At 48.8% G+C, this 17,085-nt stretch overlaps 2 protein-coding genes across 2 annotated transcripts; one reads left to right on the top strand and one right to left on the bottom strand.

Annotated features, from left to right (window-relative positions):
- Positions 1-609: 609 nt before the first annotated feature.
- On the bottom strand, positions 610-3,483 carry surf1 (SURF1 cytochrome c oxidase assembly factor). Its single transcript, XM_084383593.1, has 9 exons — positions 3,315-3,483; positions 3,138-3,204; positions 2,523-2,650; positions 2,349-2,431; positions 1,756-1,947; positions 1,594-1,666; positions 1,166-1,328; positions 926-1,007; positions 610-812 (listed from the first exon to the last, which is right to left on the bottom strand). Exons 1-9 carry the CDS (start codon positions 3,375-3,377, stop codon positions 746-748), a joined length of 918 nt encoding a protein of 305 aa, XP_084239719.1. The 5' UTR covers positions 3,378-3,483; the 3' UTR covers positions 610-745.
- Positions 3,484-3,501: 18 nt separating this feature from the next.
- Positions 3,502-5,853, top strand: surf6 (surfeit 6). Its single transcript, XM_084383592.1, has 4 exons — positions 3,502-3,703; positions 4,465-4,683; positions 4,774-4,856; positions 4,982-5,853. The coding sequence occupies exons 1-4, from the start codon at positions 3,613-3,615 to the stop codon at positions 5,672-5,674; spliced, it is 1,086 nt and encodes a 361-aa protein (XP_084239718.1). The 5' UTR covers positions 3,502-3,612; the 3' UTR covers positions 5,675-5,853.
- The last annotated feature ends 11,232 nt before the right edge of the window (positions 5,854-17,085 follow it).

Below are 17,085 nucleotides of genomic sequence, written 5' to 3'. Positions count from 1 at the left end.
TGTAGTTGTCATACAGTGTTAAGCAAAACATGCAGGGTAATGGGTTGAAATTTGTCAAATTATGCACATGACAGATTTGCCAGGGATTAAGATCAGATGTACTCCACAATTCAAATACAGCATTTATTCTTCTGAATGCAACTGGGGATGAAAAGTTAATATCGAACACTCAGGTGATCTATGAGGTCCAAGTTATACACTTGATCAGACTACAGTGACGAGTTGCTTTTGAAATCGGGTTATCCAGTTAAAAAAATCGAGTGCAAAGTAGCTCTTTGGAAAGAAGCAAGACAGGCAGAAACAGTCTGACAGATGGATTTTAAACATTTGAAAGGAAAGATGTGATTTAAAATAATATGTGGACATGTTGAAGAGAAAATCTCAGGAACTTAAATTGATACGTGTTAATTCAGTAAACTCACAACTGACTTGTGATGTTGAAAGAGGCCTCGACAATAATTTACCACCCAGGTCTGTCAAGTGTAGGATGTCACAGCAGCTTATAAGTGCCTGTTTAAATGTTCAATTCTGAAGATAAATGATAGATGACAGATATTTCTTGTTTACCCCTCAATTTATGAAACAGTCAAGAATAAAGCATACAAGAGCTTAATTTATATTAATTTATTCTCAAATACATGTTTCAGAGAATAATCCACAACTATTTACATATTTGAATGTCTGCAGCACAAATCAAGTACATCAGGTTTGCTTTGCAACATTTCAGGCCGACTGGTTCATCACATTACAGTTTCATCTTCTTGATGAACTTTGCAAACCACATGTAGGAGGTAACTGCACACAAGCCGTACCTAAGAAAACAAGAGTGATTATTGACAAAATCAGTTCAGTGAATATATAACAGAGTACAGAGTGGGTTATTTAAGCATTAAAGCAGCTTTAGAGACAGAAAGCTGCCACCTACCATACTGCTATGTACTGCATGTGTTCGTTCCTCAGTGTGACCCTGGTCTGTCCACCTATTGGTCCTCCAGGAATGGTGCTCCCTGAACGATACAAGACACTCACCATAACTAACATTACAACTGTTCCCTTTTCTGCACACATAGAATAATTACTACCAACTGTATGAGTGGATTTGTAGTTTAATCAGATATTCACTGACACAGTTGAGTCACAGACTTTGCCGTTCACGAGACCTTACCAAAGTCAGCATCTATGAAGATGGGCTCTGCTCCGGTGACACCGGACATGGCCTCCAGGTCTCGGTAATGCCAGCGGTTTCTCTCCACGTCATTGTGCGGTATAAAGGGTTTGCGTTGCTCTGTCAGCCGAACTACCCCGACCACCTCCATTTCATCTTCCGTCTGCACACATGCATCGTCACCGTTCGTTTAAGTCGGTCTGAATAAGCTGCAATGCTTACAAATGTGAGTATGACTGAGGGAAATGTATGGTGCCAGTTTCCTTTAAAGGATGAGTTCACCCAAACATTATCCATTCATGCTCATACTGATGGAAATTTGAGTGAAGTTTTGTAGCCCACAATTTCTGTCATGAGTCTTGACGATGCTATAGGAGTGCACTTTAAATAAAAAAAGTACCGATGTGCACATGATCTGGAATACCAACCTGTCCCTTCATCCTGGTCTCTGGTCTGATCTTCTGCCTTGGTACGTACCCTCTGTTCACCAGGATTGTGATGCTGCGGGTGAAAATGCAGCTATTATAAGCACAGGGTTGATTTTACGAACTTAAAAACCCTGTGCAACTGTGTTTGATTTGTCGTCTTACCCGAGGTCAGTGCAGTGGAATGGGGTGATGACATTTGCGCCGGTCTCTCCGCTTGAAGACAACCTGCCGGCCTCTCTGGCCTCTTTCTCTGGGTCGACAGGAGAGCGGGGCAGAATGTACAGCTCCTGCGAGTGGTCGTACTTTCCACGCACCTTCACCCTTCTGTACTCGAGGCTTTTCAGCTCATGGGGGCTAGGATCCAAGGAGAAAAAGGATAAGAAAATCAGCACATTAATAGTTAACAGATACAGATTTTGGGGGAGGACAAGGACAAGTACCACCTTCAGTCTGAAGAGGAGGATTTATTGTTATTTCCAGGCTTCCTTGATGGGGTTTCAATACATGCAATTTAAGTGATTGAAGTGCAGTTTTTATTTATAAATGTTGATTGTGGACCTAAAATGTAGCCATGACACTGGATGTCTTACAAACCAACTTGCATATTTGTATTTCTAAAAAGGCATCATCTGCGTAATAAATCAGGAGAGGGACAGTTATCATATATATGTGAGCCTGTCTTTGTGTGACCTGCTGTTCAATCCTAAGTGTGTGTGAGAATAACACTGTACTAAATGGATGACACATGTACTTACTCAACAGGAAGGGGAATGGGTTCTGCAGTAGTGAGTCTCCTCAGGTCATCGATCAGCTGCAACTTCCACTGACGTCGTTTCACCTGCAGGGACACAAAAGAAATATCTGAGTCCATCTGACAACAACAACACATCAGCATTATTTTAAAGACGCAAAGTACATAAGCTTTATACCTGCCATGTTCCAAGGCCAAAGGTGGTGGCAGGGATGAGCAGCAGAAACCATTTGAGGAAAGAGTCTTCTGCTTTCTCCGCGCTGGCTCCTGTGGAGCTCAGCTGTCGCCCGAAGGGAATAAACCTGCCTGGAAATTCACAACACACAGAATGTGTACGGATGTTATCCCATACAGTCGTTCCATGTAAGATTATTCAGAATGGTGTTCAATTAAGCACTATATGACACAGATTAAACCTGATATTGATGTGAATTGTTATTTTTTAAAGATTCAGTTTGCAACACATTTACATTTAATCTGTCTAACACACTGTATATACATGTTTCACGAGCTGTTTGCATGTTGTAACCTCATTTTTACAAATCTAAAAACTATTTTCTAAATTGTTACCCAAATACTATAGATTTTAATGTGTCCTTCTGGTAACAAAATGGCTGTACATAAAAAAAAAAATACATATAGATATATTACTTTACTTGTGTAAATCAAGTCTCTCTAGTTGTTTCAAATATTTGCCAAGGACTGTTTGCATTGAATTGTGTGCATGTTGTGTTATGTACAGAATGAACAAAGGTGAGTCCAGTGTCATGATCATATTCATTATGATTTTTACCGTCTGCACGTTTGAAGAGTGGCTGTCTGGTCAGGAGGAGAGTCCTCTTGATGTAAACAACATGAGTCTGCAATGACACAAAATCAGCCCCCCACAGAAACGTTACTTTCACAACACTCAGTTTAGTTTCTCTAGGACATAAAGACGCAAATATGAAAGATACAACAAGTCATTTACCTGTTTCTTTAGTGTCGTGAGCAGCCTGGAGGATAAAGCCAGCACTGATTTCAGGGAAGCCATGCTGGATCAAAACATCAACGAATAACAGGGAGAAAACTGGGCGAGATAACCGACCAAATGTCAGCTACATAACTGATCCGAAGGGGGACCGCTTCTTGTGTTACTCCTTCCGGTTTGGTGACGGTCCGCCCCGTCATGTCCCCCACGTGTGTACAGAAATGTGTTGATATTTTCCACCAGTAAGTTCCTGCCTTCGCGTGTCTCCTTTAGCTGGATTTAAGGTTGATTTGTAAACATGGACCTCGCCTCCAAGGACTCGTACATTCAGAAACTCGCCAGTAAAGTCTGCTCTCAACGAGACCAGGAGCCAAAGAAGAGGCCGTTCGGTAATGTTAGCTTACTGTGTTGGCTAATTTATACCCTGTTGTGTTTAAGTACTCTTGTCTGTGCTTTAAGTACAAGTGTGACTGTTATAGTTTATGTGTTAGCAGTTGTGGAAAAGCATCTAAAACTCCATTATGTGTAGTAACTTTGGCTGTGAGTACAGTTCACCAAAGGAGGCGCTACAGTGCTTAAAAAGCTGGTTTTCCTGATGTAGTTTGTGTATTCAAGGTAAATATCAGGTGGAATATCCAGAAAAGTACATCTACAAAACAATAATGAACAATTTTATAACTAATATATAATTATGGTAATCTGTATTCAGCAAAAATACAAATATCCTCCATTTCCAGCTTCTGAGAGGGGATGATTTGCTGTTTTTCTCTGGTTTTATATTCGTAAATTAGTAAGTATCTTAAGGTTTGGGACTGTTTGACAGAAAAAAGCTGGGAAATTGAAGACATTGTGCTCCAGGAAATTGTGACTGATGTGTGTTGTTCCAACATCAAATAGACAAACAATTAATTCGATTCTGATTTGAATTCATTAAGCCGGTGCTTCACAGAGGGGATCGACTGATATCTTCTTTCAGGGCCGATACTTATCAGCAGTCCAACGCAAAAACCAGCATTGATGGCATTGCCTGAGCATGTTTATGTTCCTAGTCTGGTAACTGTAATGACAATTCAATCAGTCCAACTGACATTATATAGTCTGATACACCGTATGTAACCATTAATATATGTTTTGTGTTCTCTGTGTTTAGCTTATTTCAAGGCTAAAACTGACACTGGTCCTCCAAAGAAGAAGAAAAAGTGTAAAAAGAAGCATTTTAAAGAAAAGAGCTCCGATGAAAAGAAACCTAATCCGAAATCCCAACAGAAGTCTTCACCCTCTCCCGCAGCACAGAAAGGGCCGGCCTCGGCAAAACTGAATGGCTCCAAATCTCAGAACACAATTGTATCTACACCGCAGCAGCCTAAAGGTATTTTTGTTTTCTTACTGTCTTTTCCTGTTATTTAAATGTGTTAATGTGTCCTACAGTAAGATTTTGTCCTTTTTATCTTCCTCAAAGGAGCAAATGCAGAGTCCAACTTCTCCACTGTAGATGTACTGCGCAAGAGACTGCATGAAAAGATTGAAGAGTCCAGAGGGCAGGTAGGCAGTATTTAAAGATGGCGCAGACAATAAAGGATATTTTATATACACTGTTTATGCACATTAGTGACAATCTGACATCTGTCAGTCTGTTAAACTAACATGTTACGCTTGTCTTCTGTCAGGGAGCCCCAAAGGATGCAGCATCAGAGGCAGTCCAGGCAAAGCGAGCAAAGCGAAAGCTGGAACGGGAGCGCAAGAAGAGGAAGAGGAAAGAGTTTCGGATGAAGCAACTGGCTGAAAAAAATGGCCAAGAACAGCAGCCGGAGATTAAACAGGAAGAAGAGCCAGTCGAAAAGAAGGCAAACAAAAGAAATGAATCAGCCATCATCTTCAATACTGTGCAGACAGTGGAAGAGGGATATGTAGACAAGATACAGAAAAAGAGGAACAAGAAACAGAGTGTGAAGGGCCAGATAACTCCACTGACGGGGAAGAACTACAAGCAGCTGCTCAGTCGCGTGGAGGCTCGCAAAGCAAAGCTTGAAGAGTTGAGGGGGAAAGACGCAGGGAAGGCCCGCGAGATGGAGGAGAAGATTAAGTGGACCAACTTGCTATACAAGGCAGAGGGCATCAAAATCAAAGATGACGAGAACATGCTGCGCACCTCGCTGAAGAGGAAGGAGAAGAGGCGTGATCAGAGGAAGAAGAACTGGAACAAGCGTAGTGAGAACATCATAGGGAAGATGCAGCAACGTCAGGACAAGAGGCGAAAGAACCTCCAGAAACGCAAGCAAGTCAAAACAGAGAAGAAGAAGGACAGGGCGCGGAAGAAGGGCAGAGTGCTGCCTGAGGACTTGAAAAAAGCCGCAGGTTAGAGGAAGGACTGTGTAACAACCGAGGCAATGTCTAAGTAAATCTGTCTTTTCATGGCAGATGATTTAGTAACATGATGTGAACAGTGCACATATTGTACTTTTGCTCCTTTTTAAGAAGTAATATCATGTGTGTTGTGGTCAATAAAATGTGGTCCTTCATTGATTGTTATGAACATGAATGGCAACGTCTGTGTTTTTATTTCTTAGAAAGGAATAGCTAGATATTCTGGGGAATATAGCTCATTCACTTTCAGTTAGATGCAAAGATTGATGCTAAGAGCTATCACGGTATCAGATTTACACTGGACAATTATTGCAGACAAAATAATTCATGATAAAGATATCGCAATATCTACAGAAGTTTTTAATGAATATCAGTCGAATTCATCTTTTGCTCTGTTTACTGTGTTTTTCTGCAAGAACAATTGCATTTGCTAGCCAGCTAACAATACTGCAGCTCCTTCCTCCTCCGTTTAATGGTTGGTAACTACCAGCGTTACGGCACATTACCGCCACCCACAATGACAAAGCAAGATTGAAAACAAACAATTGATTAAAGAATATTATTAACACAATATCAATATTTTATTGTTTAAGGGTCAGTGACAAATAAGGGTTTGCATTATGAGCAATTCAAAAATGTTTAAAAAAATTGTTTTTTTAAGCTTGCATCAGGTTTGCTAAAATGTATATTTTGTATTTATGTTGGTTTCATGTAATTTGAAATAGAATTTGAACTATTTTTTACGAAAGGTAAGACTGATTGCCCCTGAAAATGTCAAGTGGTGTAACCACAACAAAAGGAGAAATATTAAATATTTCTTTCCACCTAGAGTGTATGCAAGTGTACTTATGAAAACAGTTACTTAATTTTAAAATATCACATTAAAAATGATTTTATCAGGATTATTTTGAATTAAAATTGTATGTGTTTTTGGAATATAGAGCAGGACAAATGCTGAAAACACTTGTCTAAATAATATTTGACAAGCTATGTATAAACTGTTAAAAAACATGTTAGTATATTACAATACATCCTATTCCACATGTATTTTCCTGTATATTATAATAGTTTTATGAATAATACTTGTTATACCAATTGACACAAACCAGTTACACCACCTGACTATGTTGCTTGTACAGTCAAAGGCCATTGTTTGTTGAAGAAACTGGCTCTAAAAATCAAGAATGACAGTGAACAAGGTCAATTGAACTTTTTAAAATTATTTTCAATGAACAAAAAACTGTTCTCAGGGCAGAATTAGTTTTTCTGTTTTAAGACAACGTAGCTGGACAAAAGGGAGTCAACTGTCTCCTCTGGTCTCAGGGCAGAAGTTGTTTTGTAGGATTTTCCTCATGGCTGTTTAGTCTCATCTGGTCCCAGGGCAGAGACCATCGTTTCCCACAATTTTGTCTGAGGGCAGTGAATCTCTCCTGGTCTCAGGGCAGAAGTTGTCTGAGGGCAGGTGAATCCCTCCTGGTCTCAGGGCAGAAGTCGTATTTTTCTGTTCTCACGGCAACGTAGCTGGACAAAAGGGAGTCAACTGTCTCCTCTGGTCTCAGGGCAGAAGTTGTTTTGTAGGATTTTCCTCATGGCTGTTTAGTCTCATCTGGTCCCAGGGCAGAGACCATTGTTTCCCACAATTTTGTCTGAGGGCAGGTGAATCCATCCTGGTCTCAGGGCAGAAGTGGTATTTTTCTGTTTCAAGGCAACATAGTTGGACAAAAGGGAGTCAACTGTCTCCTCTGGTCTCAGGGCAGAAGTTGTCTGAGGGCAGGTGAATCCCTCCTGGTCTCAGGGCAGAAGTTGTCTGAGGGGAGAAGTTGTCTGAGGGCAGGTGAATCCCTCCTGGTCTCAGGGCAGAAGTTGTCTGAGGGCAGGTGAATCCCTCCTGGTCTCAGGGCAGAAGTTGTCTGAGGGCAGGTGAATCCCTCCTGGTCTCAGGGCAGAAGTTGTCTCAGGGCAGAAGTTGTCTGAGGGCAGGTGAATCTCTCCTGGTCTCAGGGCAGAAGTTGTCTGAGGGGAGAAGTTGTCTGAGGGCAGGTGAATCCCTCCTGGTCTCAGGGCAGAAGTTGTCTGAGGGCAGGTGAATCTCTCCTGGTCTCAGGGCAGAAGTTGTCTGAGGGCAGGTGAATCTCTCCTGGTCTGAGGGCAGAAGTTGTCTGAGGGCAGATGAATCTCTCCTGCTCTCAGGGCAGAAGTTGTCTGAGGGCAGGTGAATCCCTCCTGGTCTCAGGGCAGAAGTTGTCTGAGGGCAGGTGAATCCCTCCTGGTCTCAGGGCAGAAGTTGTCTGAGGGCAGGTGAATCCCCCCTGGTCTCAGGGCAGAAGTTGTCTCAGGGCAGAAGTTGTCTGAGGGCAGGTGAATCTCTCCTGGTCTCAGGGCAGAAGTTGTCTGAGGGGAGAAGTTGTCTGAGGGCAGGTGAATCCCTCCTGGTCTCAGGGCAGAAGTTGTCTGAGGGGAGAAGTTGTCTGAGGGCAGGTGAATCCCTCCTGGTCTCAGGGCAGAAGTTGTCTGAGGGGAGAAGTTGTCTGAGGGCAGGTGAATCCCTCCTGGTCTCAGGGCAGAAGTTGTCTGAGGGCAGGTGAATCCCTCCTGGTCTCAGGGCAGAAGTTGTCTGAGGGGAGAAGTTGTCTGAGGGCAGGTGAATCCCTCCTGGTCTCAGGGCAGAAGTTGTCTGAGGGCAGAAGTTGTCTGAGGGCAGATGAATCTCTCCTGGTCTCAGGGCAGAAGTTGTCTGAGGGCAGGTGAATCCCTCCTGGTCTCAGGGCAGAAGTTGTCTGAGGGCAGGTGAATCTCTCCTGGTCTCAGGGCAGAAGTTGTCTGAGGGCAGATGAATCTCTCCTGGTCTCAGGGCAGAAGTTGTCTGAGGGCAGGTGAATCCCTCCTGGTCTCAGGGCAGAAGTTGTCTGAGGGCAGGTGAATCCCTCCTGGTCTCAGGGCAGAAGTTGTCTCAGGGCAGAAGTTGTCTGAGGGCAGGTGAATCTCTCCTGGTCTCAGGGCAGAAGTTGTCTGAGGGGAGAAGTTGTCTGAGGGCAGGTGAATCCCTCCTGGTCTCAGGGCAGAAGTTGTCTGAGGGCAGGTGAATCTCTCCTGGTCTCAGGGCAGAAGTTGTCTGAGGGCAGATGAATCTCTCCTGGTCTCAGGGCAGAAGTTGTCTGAGGGCAGGTGAATCCCTCCTGGTCTCAGGGCAGAAGTTGTCTGAGGGGAGAAGTTGTCTGAGGGCAGGTGAATCCCTCCTGGTCTCAGGGCAGAAGTTGTCTGAGGGCAGATGAATCTCTCCTGGTCTCAGGGCAGAAGTTGTCTGAGGGCAGGTGAATCCCTCCTGGTCTCAGGGCAGAAGTTGTCTGAGGGCAGGTGAATCCCTCCTGGTCTCAGGGCAGAAGTTGTCTGAGGGCAGATGAATCTCTCCTGGTCTCAGGGCAGAAGTTGTTTTGTAGGATTTTCCTCATGGCTGTTTAGTCTCATCTGGTCCCAGGGCAGAGACCATCGTTTCCCACAATTTTGTCTGAGGGCAGTGAATCTCTCCTGGTCTCAGGGCAGAAGTTGTCTGAGGGCAGGTGAATCCCTCCTGGTCTCAGGGCAGAAGTCGTATTTTTCTGTTCTCACGGCAACGTAGCTGGACAAAAGGGAGTCAACTGTCTCCTCTGGTCTCAGGGCAGAAGTTGTTTTGTAGGATTTTCCTCATGGCTGTTTAGTCTCATCTGGTCCCAGGGCAGAGACCATTGTTTCCCACAATTTTGTCTGAGGGCAGGTGAATCCATCCTGGTCTCAGGGCAGAAGTGGTATTTTTCTGTTTCAAGGCAACATAGTTGGACAAAAGGGAGTCAACTGTCTCCTCTGGTCTCAGGGCAGAAGTTGTCTGAGGGGAGAAGTTGTCTGAGGGCAGGTGAATCCCTCCTGGTCTCAGGGCAGAAGTTGTCTGAGGGCAGGTGAATCCCTCCTGGTCTCAGGGCAGAAGTTGTCTGAGGGCAGGTGAATCCCTCCTGGTCTCAGGGCAGAAGTTGTCTCAGGGCAGAAGTTGTCTGAGGGCAGGTGAATCTCTCCTGGTCTCAGGGCAGAAGTTGTCTGAGGGGAGAAGTTGTCTGAGGGCAGGTGAATCCCTCCTGGTCTCAGGGCAGAAGTTGTCTGAGGGCAGGTGAATCTATCCTGGTCTCAGGGCAGAAGTTGTCTGAGGGCAGGTGAATCTCTCCTGGTCTGAGGGCAGAAGTTGTCTGAGGGCAGATGAATCTCTCCTGGTCTCAGGGCAGAAGTTGTCTGAGGGCAGGTGAATCCCTCCTGGTCTCAGGGCAGAAGTTGTCTGAGGGCAGGTGAATCTCTCCTGGTCTCAGGGCAGAAGTTGTCTGAGGGCAGGTGAATCCCTCCTGGTCTCAGGGCAGAAGTTGTCTCAGGGCAGAAGTTGTCTGAGGGCAGGTGAATCTCTCCTGGTCTCAGGGCAGAAGTTGTCTGAGGGGAGAAGTTGTCTGAGGGCAGGTGAATCCCTCCTGGTCTCAGGGCAGAAGTTGTCTGAGGGGAGAAGTTGTCTGAGGGCAGGTGAATCCCTCCTGGTCTCAGGGCAGAAGTTGTCTGAGGGCAGGTGAATCCCTCCTGGTCTCAGGGCAGAAGTTGTCTGAGGGGAGAAGTTGTCTGAGGGCAGGTGAATCCCTCCTGGTCTCAGGGCAGAAGTTGTCTGAGGGCAGAAGTTGTCTGAGGGCAGATGAATCTCTCCTGGTCTCAGGGCAGAAGTTGTCTGAGGGCAGGTGAATCCCTCCTGGTCTCAGGGCAGAAGTTGTCTGAGGGCAGGTGAATCTCTCCTGGTCTCAGGGCAGAAGTTGTCTGAGGGCAGATGAATCTCTCCTGGTCTCAGGGCAGAAGTTGTCTGAGGGCAGGTGAATCCCTCCTGGTCTCAGGGCAGAAGTTGTCTGAGGGCAGGTGAATCCCTCCTGGTCTCAGGGCAGAAGTTGTCTCAGGGCAGAAGTTGTCTGAGGGCAGGTGAATCTCTCCTGGTCTCAGGGCAGAAGTTGTCTGAGGGGAGAAGTTGTCTGAGGGCAGGTGAATCCCTCCTGGTCTCAGGGCAGAAGTTGTCTGAGGGGAGAAGTTGTCTGAGGGCAGGTGAATCCCTCCTGGTCTCAGGGCAGAAGTTGTCTGAGGGCAGGTGAATCCCTCCTGGTCTCAGGGCAGAAGTTGTCTGAGGGGAGAAGTTGTCTGAGGGCAGGTGAATCCCTCCTGGTCTCAGGGCAGAAGTTGTCTGAGGGCAGAAGTTGTCTGAGGGCAGATGAATCTCTCCTGGTCTCAGGGCAGAAGTTGTCTGAGGGCAGGTGAATCCCTCCTGGTCTCAGGGCAGAAGTTGTCTGAGGGCAGGTGAATCTCTCCTGGTCTCAGGGCAGAAGTTGTCTGAGGGCAGGTGAATCCCTCCTGGTCTCAGGGCAGAAGTTGTCTGAGGGCAGGTGAATCCCTCCTGGTCTCAGGGCAGAAGTTGTCTCAGGGCAGAAGTTGTCTGAGGGCAGGTGAATCTCTCCTGGTCTCAGGGCAGAAGTTGTCTGAGGGGAGAAGTTGTCTGAGGGCAGGTGAATCCCTCCTGGTCTCAGGGCAGAAGTTGTCTGAGGGCAGGTGAATCTCTCCTGGTCTCAGGGCAGAAGTTGTCTGAGGGCAGATGAATCTCTCCTGGTCTCAGGGCAGAAGTTGTCTGAGGGCAGGTGAATCCCTCCTGGTCTCAGGGCAGAAGTTGTCTGAGGGGAGAAGTTGTCTGAGGGCAGGTGAATCCCTCCTGGTCTCAGGGCAGAAGTTGTCTGAGGGCAGATGAATCTCTCCTGGTCTCAGGGCAGAAGTTGTCTGAGGGCAGGTGAATCCCTCCTGGTCTCAGGGCAGAAGTTGTCTGAGGGCAGGTGAATCCCTCCTGGTCTCAGGGCAGAAGTTGTCTGAGGGCAGGTGAATCTCTCCTGGTCTCAGGGCAGAAGTTGTCTGAGGGCAGATGAATCTCTCCTGGTCTCAGGGCAGAAGTTGTCTGAGGGCAGGTGAATCCCTCCTGGTCTCAGGGCAGAAGTTGTCTGAGGGCAGGTGAATCCCTCCTGGTCTCAGGGCAGAAGTTGTCTCAGGGCAGAAGTTGTCTGAGGGCAGGTGAATCTCTCCTGGTCTCAGGGCAGAAGTTGTCTGAGGGGAGAAGTTGTCTGAGGGCAGGTGAATCCCTCCTGGTCTCAGGGCAGAAGTTGTCTGAGGGCAGGTGAATCCCTCCTGGTCTCAGGGCAGAAGTTGTCTGAGGGCAGGTGAATCCCTCCTGGTCTCAGGGCAGAAGTTGTCTGAGGGCAGATGAATCTCTCCTGGTCTCAGGGCAGAAGTTGTTTTGTAGGATTTTCCTCATGGCTGTTTAGTCTCATCTGGTCCCAGGGCAGAGACCATCGTTTCCCACAATTTTGTCTGAGGGCAGTGAATCTCTCCTGGTCTCAGGGCAGAAGTTGTCTGAGGGCAGGTGAATCCCTCCTGGTCTCAGGGCAGAAGTCGTATTTTTCTGTTCTCACGGCAACGTAGCTGGACAAAAGGGAGTCAACTGTCTCCTCTGGTCTCAGGGCAGAAGTTGTTTTGTAGGATTTTCCTCATGGCTGTTTAGTCTCATCTGGTCCCAGGGCAGAGACCATTGTTTCCCACAATTTTGTCTGAGGGCAGGTGAATCCATCCTGGTCTCAGGGCAGAAGTGGTATTTTTCTGTTTCAAGGCAACATAGTTGGACAAAAGGGAGTCAACTGTCTCCTCTGGTCTCAGGGCAGAAGTTGTCTGAGGGCAGGTGAATCCCTCCTGGTCTCAGGGCAGAAGTTGTCTGAGGGGAGAAGTTGTCTGAGGGCAGGTGAATCCCTCCTGGTCTCAGGGCAGAAGTTGTCTGAGGGCAGGTGAATCCCTCCTGGTCTCAGGGCAGAAGTTGTCTGAGGGCAGGTGAATCCCTCCTGGTCTCAGGGCAGAAGTTGTCTCAGGGCAGAAGTTGTCTGAGGGCAGGTGAATCTCTCCTGGTCTCAGGGCAGAAGTTGTCTGAGGGGAGAAGTTGTCTGAGGGCAGGTGAATCCCTCCTGGTCTCAGGGCAGAAGTTGTCTGAGGGCAGGTGAATCTCTCCTGGTCTCAGGGCAGAAGTTGTCTGAGGGCAGGTGAATCTCTCCTGGTCTGAGGGCAGAAGTTGTCTGAGGGCAGATGAATCTCTCCTGGTCTCAGGGCAGAAGTTGTCTGAGGGCAGGTGAATCCCTCCTGGTCTCAGGGCAGAAGTTGTCTGAGGGCAGGTGAATCTCTCCTGGTCTCAGGGCAGAAGTTGTCTGAGGGCAGGTGAATCCCTCCTGGTCTCAGGGCAGAAGTTGTCTGAGGGCAGGTGAATCCCTCCTGGTCTCAGGGCAGAAGTTGTCTCAGGGCAGAAGTTGTCTGAGGGCAGGTGAATCTCTCCTGGTCTCAGGGCAGAAGTTGTCTGAGGGGAGAAGTTGTCTGAGGGCAGGTGAATCCCTCCTGGTCTCAGGGCAGAAGTTGTCTGAGGGGAGAAGTTGTCTGAGGGCAGGTGAATCCCTCCTGGTCTCAGGGCAGAAGTTGTCTGAGGGCAGGTGAATCCCTCCTGGTCTCAGGGCAGAAGTTGTCTGAGGGGAGAAGTTGTCTGAGGGCAGGTGAATCCCTCCTGGTCTCAGGGCAGAAGTTGTCTGAGGGCAGAAGTTGTCTGAGGGCAGATGAATCTCTCCTGGTCTCAGGGCAGAAGTTGTCTGAGGGCAGGTGAATCCCTCCTGGTCTCAGGGCAGAAGTTGTCTGAGGGCAGGTGAATCTCTCCTGGTCTCAGGGCAGAAGTTGTCTGAGGGCAGATGAATCTCTCCTGGTCTCAGGGCAGAAGTTGTCTGAGGGCAGGTGAATCCCTCCTGGTCTCAGGGCAGAAGTTGTCTGAGGGCAGGTGAATCCCTCCTGGTCTCAGGGCAGAAGTTGTCTCAGGGCAGAAGTTGTCTGAGGGCAGGTGAATCTCTCCTGGTCTCAGGGCAGAAGTTGTCTGAGGGGAGAAGTTGTCTGAGGGCAGGTGAATCCCTCCTGGTCTCAGGGCAGAAGTTGTCTGAGGGGAGAAGTTGTCTGAGGGCAGGTGAATCCCTCCTGGTCTCAGGGCAGAAGTTGTCTGAGGGCAGGTGAATCCCTCCTGGTCTCAGGGCAGAAGTTGTCTGAGGGGAGAAGTTGTCTGAGGGCAGGTGAATCCCTCCTGGTCTCAGGGCAGAAGTTGTCTGAGGGCAGAAGTTGTCTGAGGGCAGATGAATCTCTCCTGGTCTCAGGGCAGAAGTTGTCTGAGGGCAGGTGAATCCCTCCTGGTCTCAGGGCAGAAGTTGTCTGAGGGCAGGTGAATCTCTCCTGGTCTCAGGGCAGAAGTTGTCTGAGGGCAGATGAATCTCTCCTGGTCTCAGGGCAGAAGTTGTCTGAGGGCAGGTGAATCCCTCCTGGTCTCAGGGCAGAAGTTGTCTCAGGGCAGAAGTTGTCTGAGGGCAGGTGAATCTCTCCTGGTCTCAGGGCAGAAGTTGTCTGAGGGGAGAAGTTGTCTGAGGGCAGGTGAATCCCTCCTGGTCTCAGGGCAGAAGTTGTCTGAGGGCAGGTGAATCTCTCCTGGTCTCAGGGCAGAAGTTGTCTGAGGGCAGATGAATCTCTCCTGGTCTCAGGGCAGAAGTTGTCTGAGGGCAGGTGAATCCCTCCTGGTCTCAGGGCAGAAGTTGTCTGAGGGGAGAAGTTGTCTGAGGGCAGGTGAATCCCTCCTGGTCTCAGGGCAGAAGTTGTCTGAGGGCAGAAGTTGTCTGAGGGCAGATGAATCTCTCCTGGTCTCAGGGCAGAAGTTGTCTGAGGGCAGGTGAATCCCTCCTGGTCTCAGGGCAGAAGTTGTCTGAGGGCAGGTGAATCCCTCCTGGTCTCAGGGCAGAAGTTGTCTGAGGGCAGGTGAATCTCTCCTGGTCTCAGGGCAGAAGTTGTCTGAGGGCAGATGAATCTCTCCTGGTCTCAGGGCAGAAGTTGTCTGAGGGCAGGTGAATCCCTCCTGGTCTCAGGGCAGAAGTTGTCTGAGGGCAGGTGAATCCCTCCTGGTCTCAGGGCAGAAGTTGTCTCAGGGCAGAAGTTGTCTGAGGGCAGGTGAATCTCTCCTGGTCTCAGGGCAGAAGTTGTCTGAGGGGAGAAGTTGTCTGAGGGCAGGTGAATCCCTCCTGGTCTCAGGGCAGAAGTTGTCTGAGGGCAGGTGAATCCCTCCTGGTCTCAGGGCAGAAGTTGTCTGAGGGCAGGTGAATCTCTCCTGGTCTGAGGGCAGAAGTTGTCTGAGGGCAGATGAATCTCTCCTGGTCTCAGGGCAGAAGTTGTCTGAGGGCTGGTGAATCCCTCCTGGTCTCAGGGCAGAAGTTGTCTGAGGGCAGGTGAATCTCTCCTGGTCTCAGGGCAGAAGTTGTCTGAGGGCAGATGAATCTCTCCTGGTCTCAGGGCAGAAGTTGTCTGAGGGCAGGTGAATCCCTCCTGGTCTCAGGGCAGAAGTTGTCTGAGGGGAGAAGTTGTCTGAGGGCAGGTGAATCTCTCCTGGTCTCAGGGCAGAAGTTGTCTGAGGGGAGAAGTTGTCTGAGGGCAGGTGAATCCCTCCTGGTCTCAGGGCAGAAGTTGTCTGAGGGGAGAAGTTGTCTGAGGGCAGGTGAATCCCTCCTGGTCTCAGGGCAGAAGTTGTCTGAGGGCAGGTGAATCCCTCCTGGTCTCAGGGCAGAAGTTGTCTGAGGGGAGAAGTTGTCTGAGGGCAGGTGAATCTCTCCTGGTCTCAGGGCAGAAGTTGTCTGAGGGGAGAAGTTGTCTGAGGGCAGGTGAATCCCTCCCGGTCTCAGGGCAGAAGTTGTCTGAGGGCAGGTGAATCCCTCCTGGTCTCAGGGCAGAAGTTGTCTGAGGGGAGAAGTTGTCTGAGGGCAGGTGAATCCCTCCTGGTCTCAGGGCAGAAGTTGTCTGAGGGCAGATGAATCTCTCCTGGTCTCAGGGCAGAAGTTGTTTTGTAGGATTTTCCTCATGGCTGTTTAGTCTCATCTGGTCCCAGGGCAGAGACCATCGTTTCCCACAATTTTGTCTGAGGGCAGTGAATCTCTCCTGGTCTCAGGGCAGAAGTTGTCTGAGGGCAGGTGAATCCCTCCTGGTCTCAGGGCAGAAGTCGTATTTTTCTGTTCTCACGGCAACGTAGCTGGACAAAAGGGAGTCAACTGTCTCCTCTGGTCTCAGGGCAGAAGTTGTTTTGTAGGATTTTCCTCATGGCTGTTTAGTCTCATCTGGTCCCAGGGCAGAGACCATTGTTTCCCACAATTTTGTCTGAGGGCAGGTGAATCCATCCTGGTCTCAGGGCAGAAGTGGTATTTTTCTGTTTCAAGGCAACATAGTTGGACAAAAGGGAGTCAACTGTCTCCTCTGGTCTCAGGGCAGAAGTTGTCTGAGGGCAGGTGAATCCCTCCTGGTCTCAGGGCAGAAGTTGTCTGAGGGGAGAAGTTGTCTGAGGGCAGGTGAATCCCTCCTGGTCTCAGGGCAGAAGTTGTCTGAGGGCAGGTGAATCCCTCCTGGTCTCAGGGCAGAAGTTGTCTGAGGGCAGGTGAATCCCTCCTGGTCTCAGGGCAGAAGTTGTCTCAGGGCAGAAGTTGTCTGAGGGCAGGTGAATCTCTCCTGGTCTCAGGGCAGAAGTTGTCTGAGGGGAGAAGTTGTCTGAGGGCAGGTGAATCCCTCCTGGTCTCAGGGCAGAAGTTGTCTGAGGGCAGGTGAATCTCTCCTGGTCTCAGGGCAGAAGTTGTCTGAGGGCAGGTGAATCTCTCCTGGTCTGAGGGCAGAAGTTGTCTGAGGGCAGATGAATCTCTCCTGGTCTCAGGGCAGAAGTTGTCTGAGGGCAGGTGAATCCCTCCTGGTCTCAGGGCAGAAGTTGTCTGAGGGGAGAAGTTGTCTGAGGGCAGGTGAATCTCTCCTGGTCTCAGGGCAGAAGTTGTCTGAGGGGAGAAGTTGTCTGAGGGCAGGTGAATCCCTCCTGGTCTCAGGGCAGAAGTTGTCTGAGGGGAGAAGTTGTCTGAGGGCAGGTGAATCCCTCCTGGTCTCAGGGCAGAAGTTGTCTGAGGGCAGGTGAATCCCTCCTGGTCTCAGGGCAGAAGTTGTCTGAGGGGAGAAGTTGTCTGAGGGCAGGTGAATCTCTCCTGGTCTCAGGGCAGAAGTTGTCTGAGGGGAGAAGTTGTCTGAGGGCAGGTGAATCCCTCCCGGTCTCAGGGCAGAAGTTGTCTGAGGGCAGGTGAATCCCTCCTGGTCTCAGGGCAGAAGTTGTCTGAGGGGAGAAGTTGTCTGAGGGCAGGTGAATCCCTCCTGGTCTCAGGGCAGAAGTTGTCTGAGGGCAGATGAATCTCTCCTGGTCTCAGGGCAGAAGTTGTTTTGTAGGATTTTCCTCATGGCTGTTTAGTCTCATCTGGTCCCA

Source organism: Pagrus pagrus (genome assembly GCF_965226575.1).
Source record: "Pagrus pagrus genome assembly, chromosome: 19".
Classification (NCBI taxonomy): domain Eukaryota; kingdom Metazoa; phylum Chordata; class Actinopteri; order Spariformes; family Sparidae; genus Pagrus; species Pagrus pagrus.
Note: the sequence above shows the minus strand (reverse complement) of the source record. Positions and strands in the feature narration are given on the sequence as shown.

Bases quoted from the DNA above. Each gene is read 5' to 3' on its own strand.
- surf1 (XM_084383593.1), bottom strand. From the start codon at position 3,377: ATGGCTTCCCTGAAATCAGTGCTGGCTTTATCCTCCAGGCTGCTCACG. The intron at 2,651-3,137 runs GTAAAAATCATA...GTGAATTTCCAG, and splicing joins ACTCTTCAAACGTGCAGACG to GCAGGTTTATTCCCTTCGGG. The intron at 1,008-1,165 runs GTAAGGTCTCGT...TGTATCGTTCAG, and splicing joins CTTCATAGATGCTGACTTTG to GGAGCACCATTCCTGGAGGA.
- surf6 (XM_084383592.1), top strand. From the start codon at position 3,613: ATGGACCTCGCCTCCAAGGACTCGTACATTCAGAAACTCGCCAGTAAA. The intron at 4,684-4,773 runs GTATTTTTGTTT...TCTTCCTCAAAG, and splicing joins TACACCGCAGCAGCCTAAAG to GAGCAAATGCAGAGTCCAAC. The intron at 4,857-4,981 runs GTAGGCAGTATT...GTCTTCTGTCAG, and splicing joins TTGAAGAGTCCAGAGGGCAG to GGAGCCCCAAAGGATGCAGC.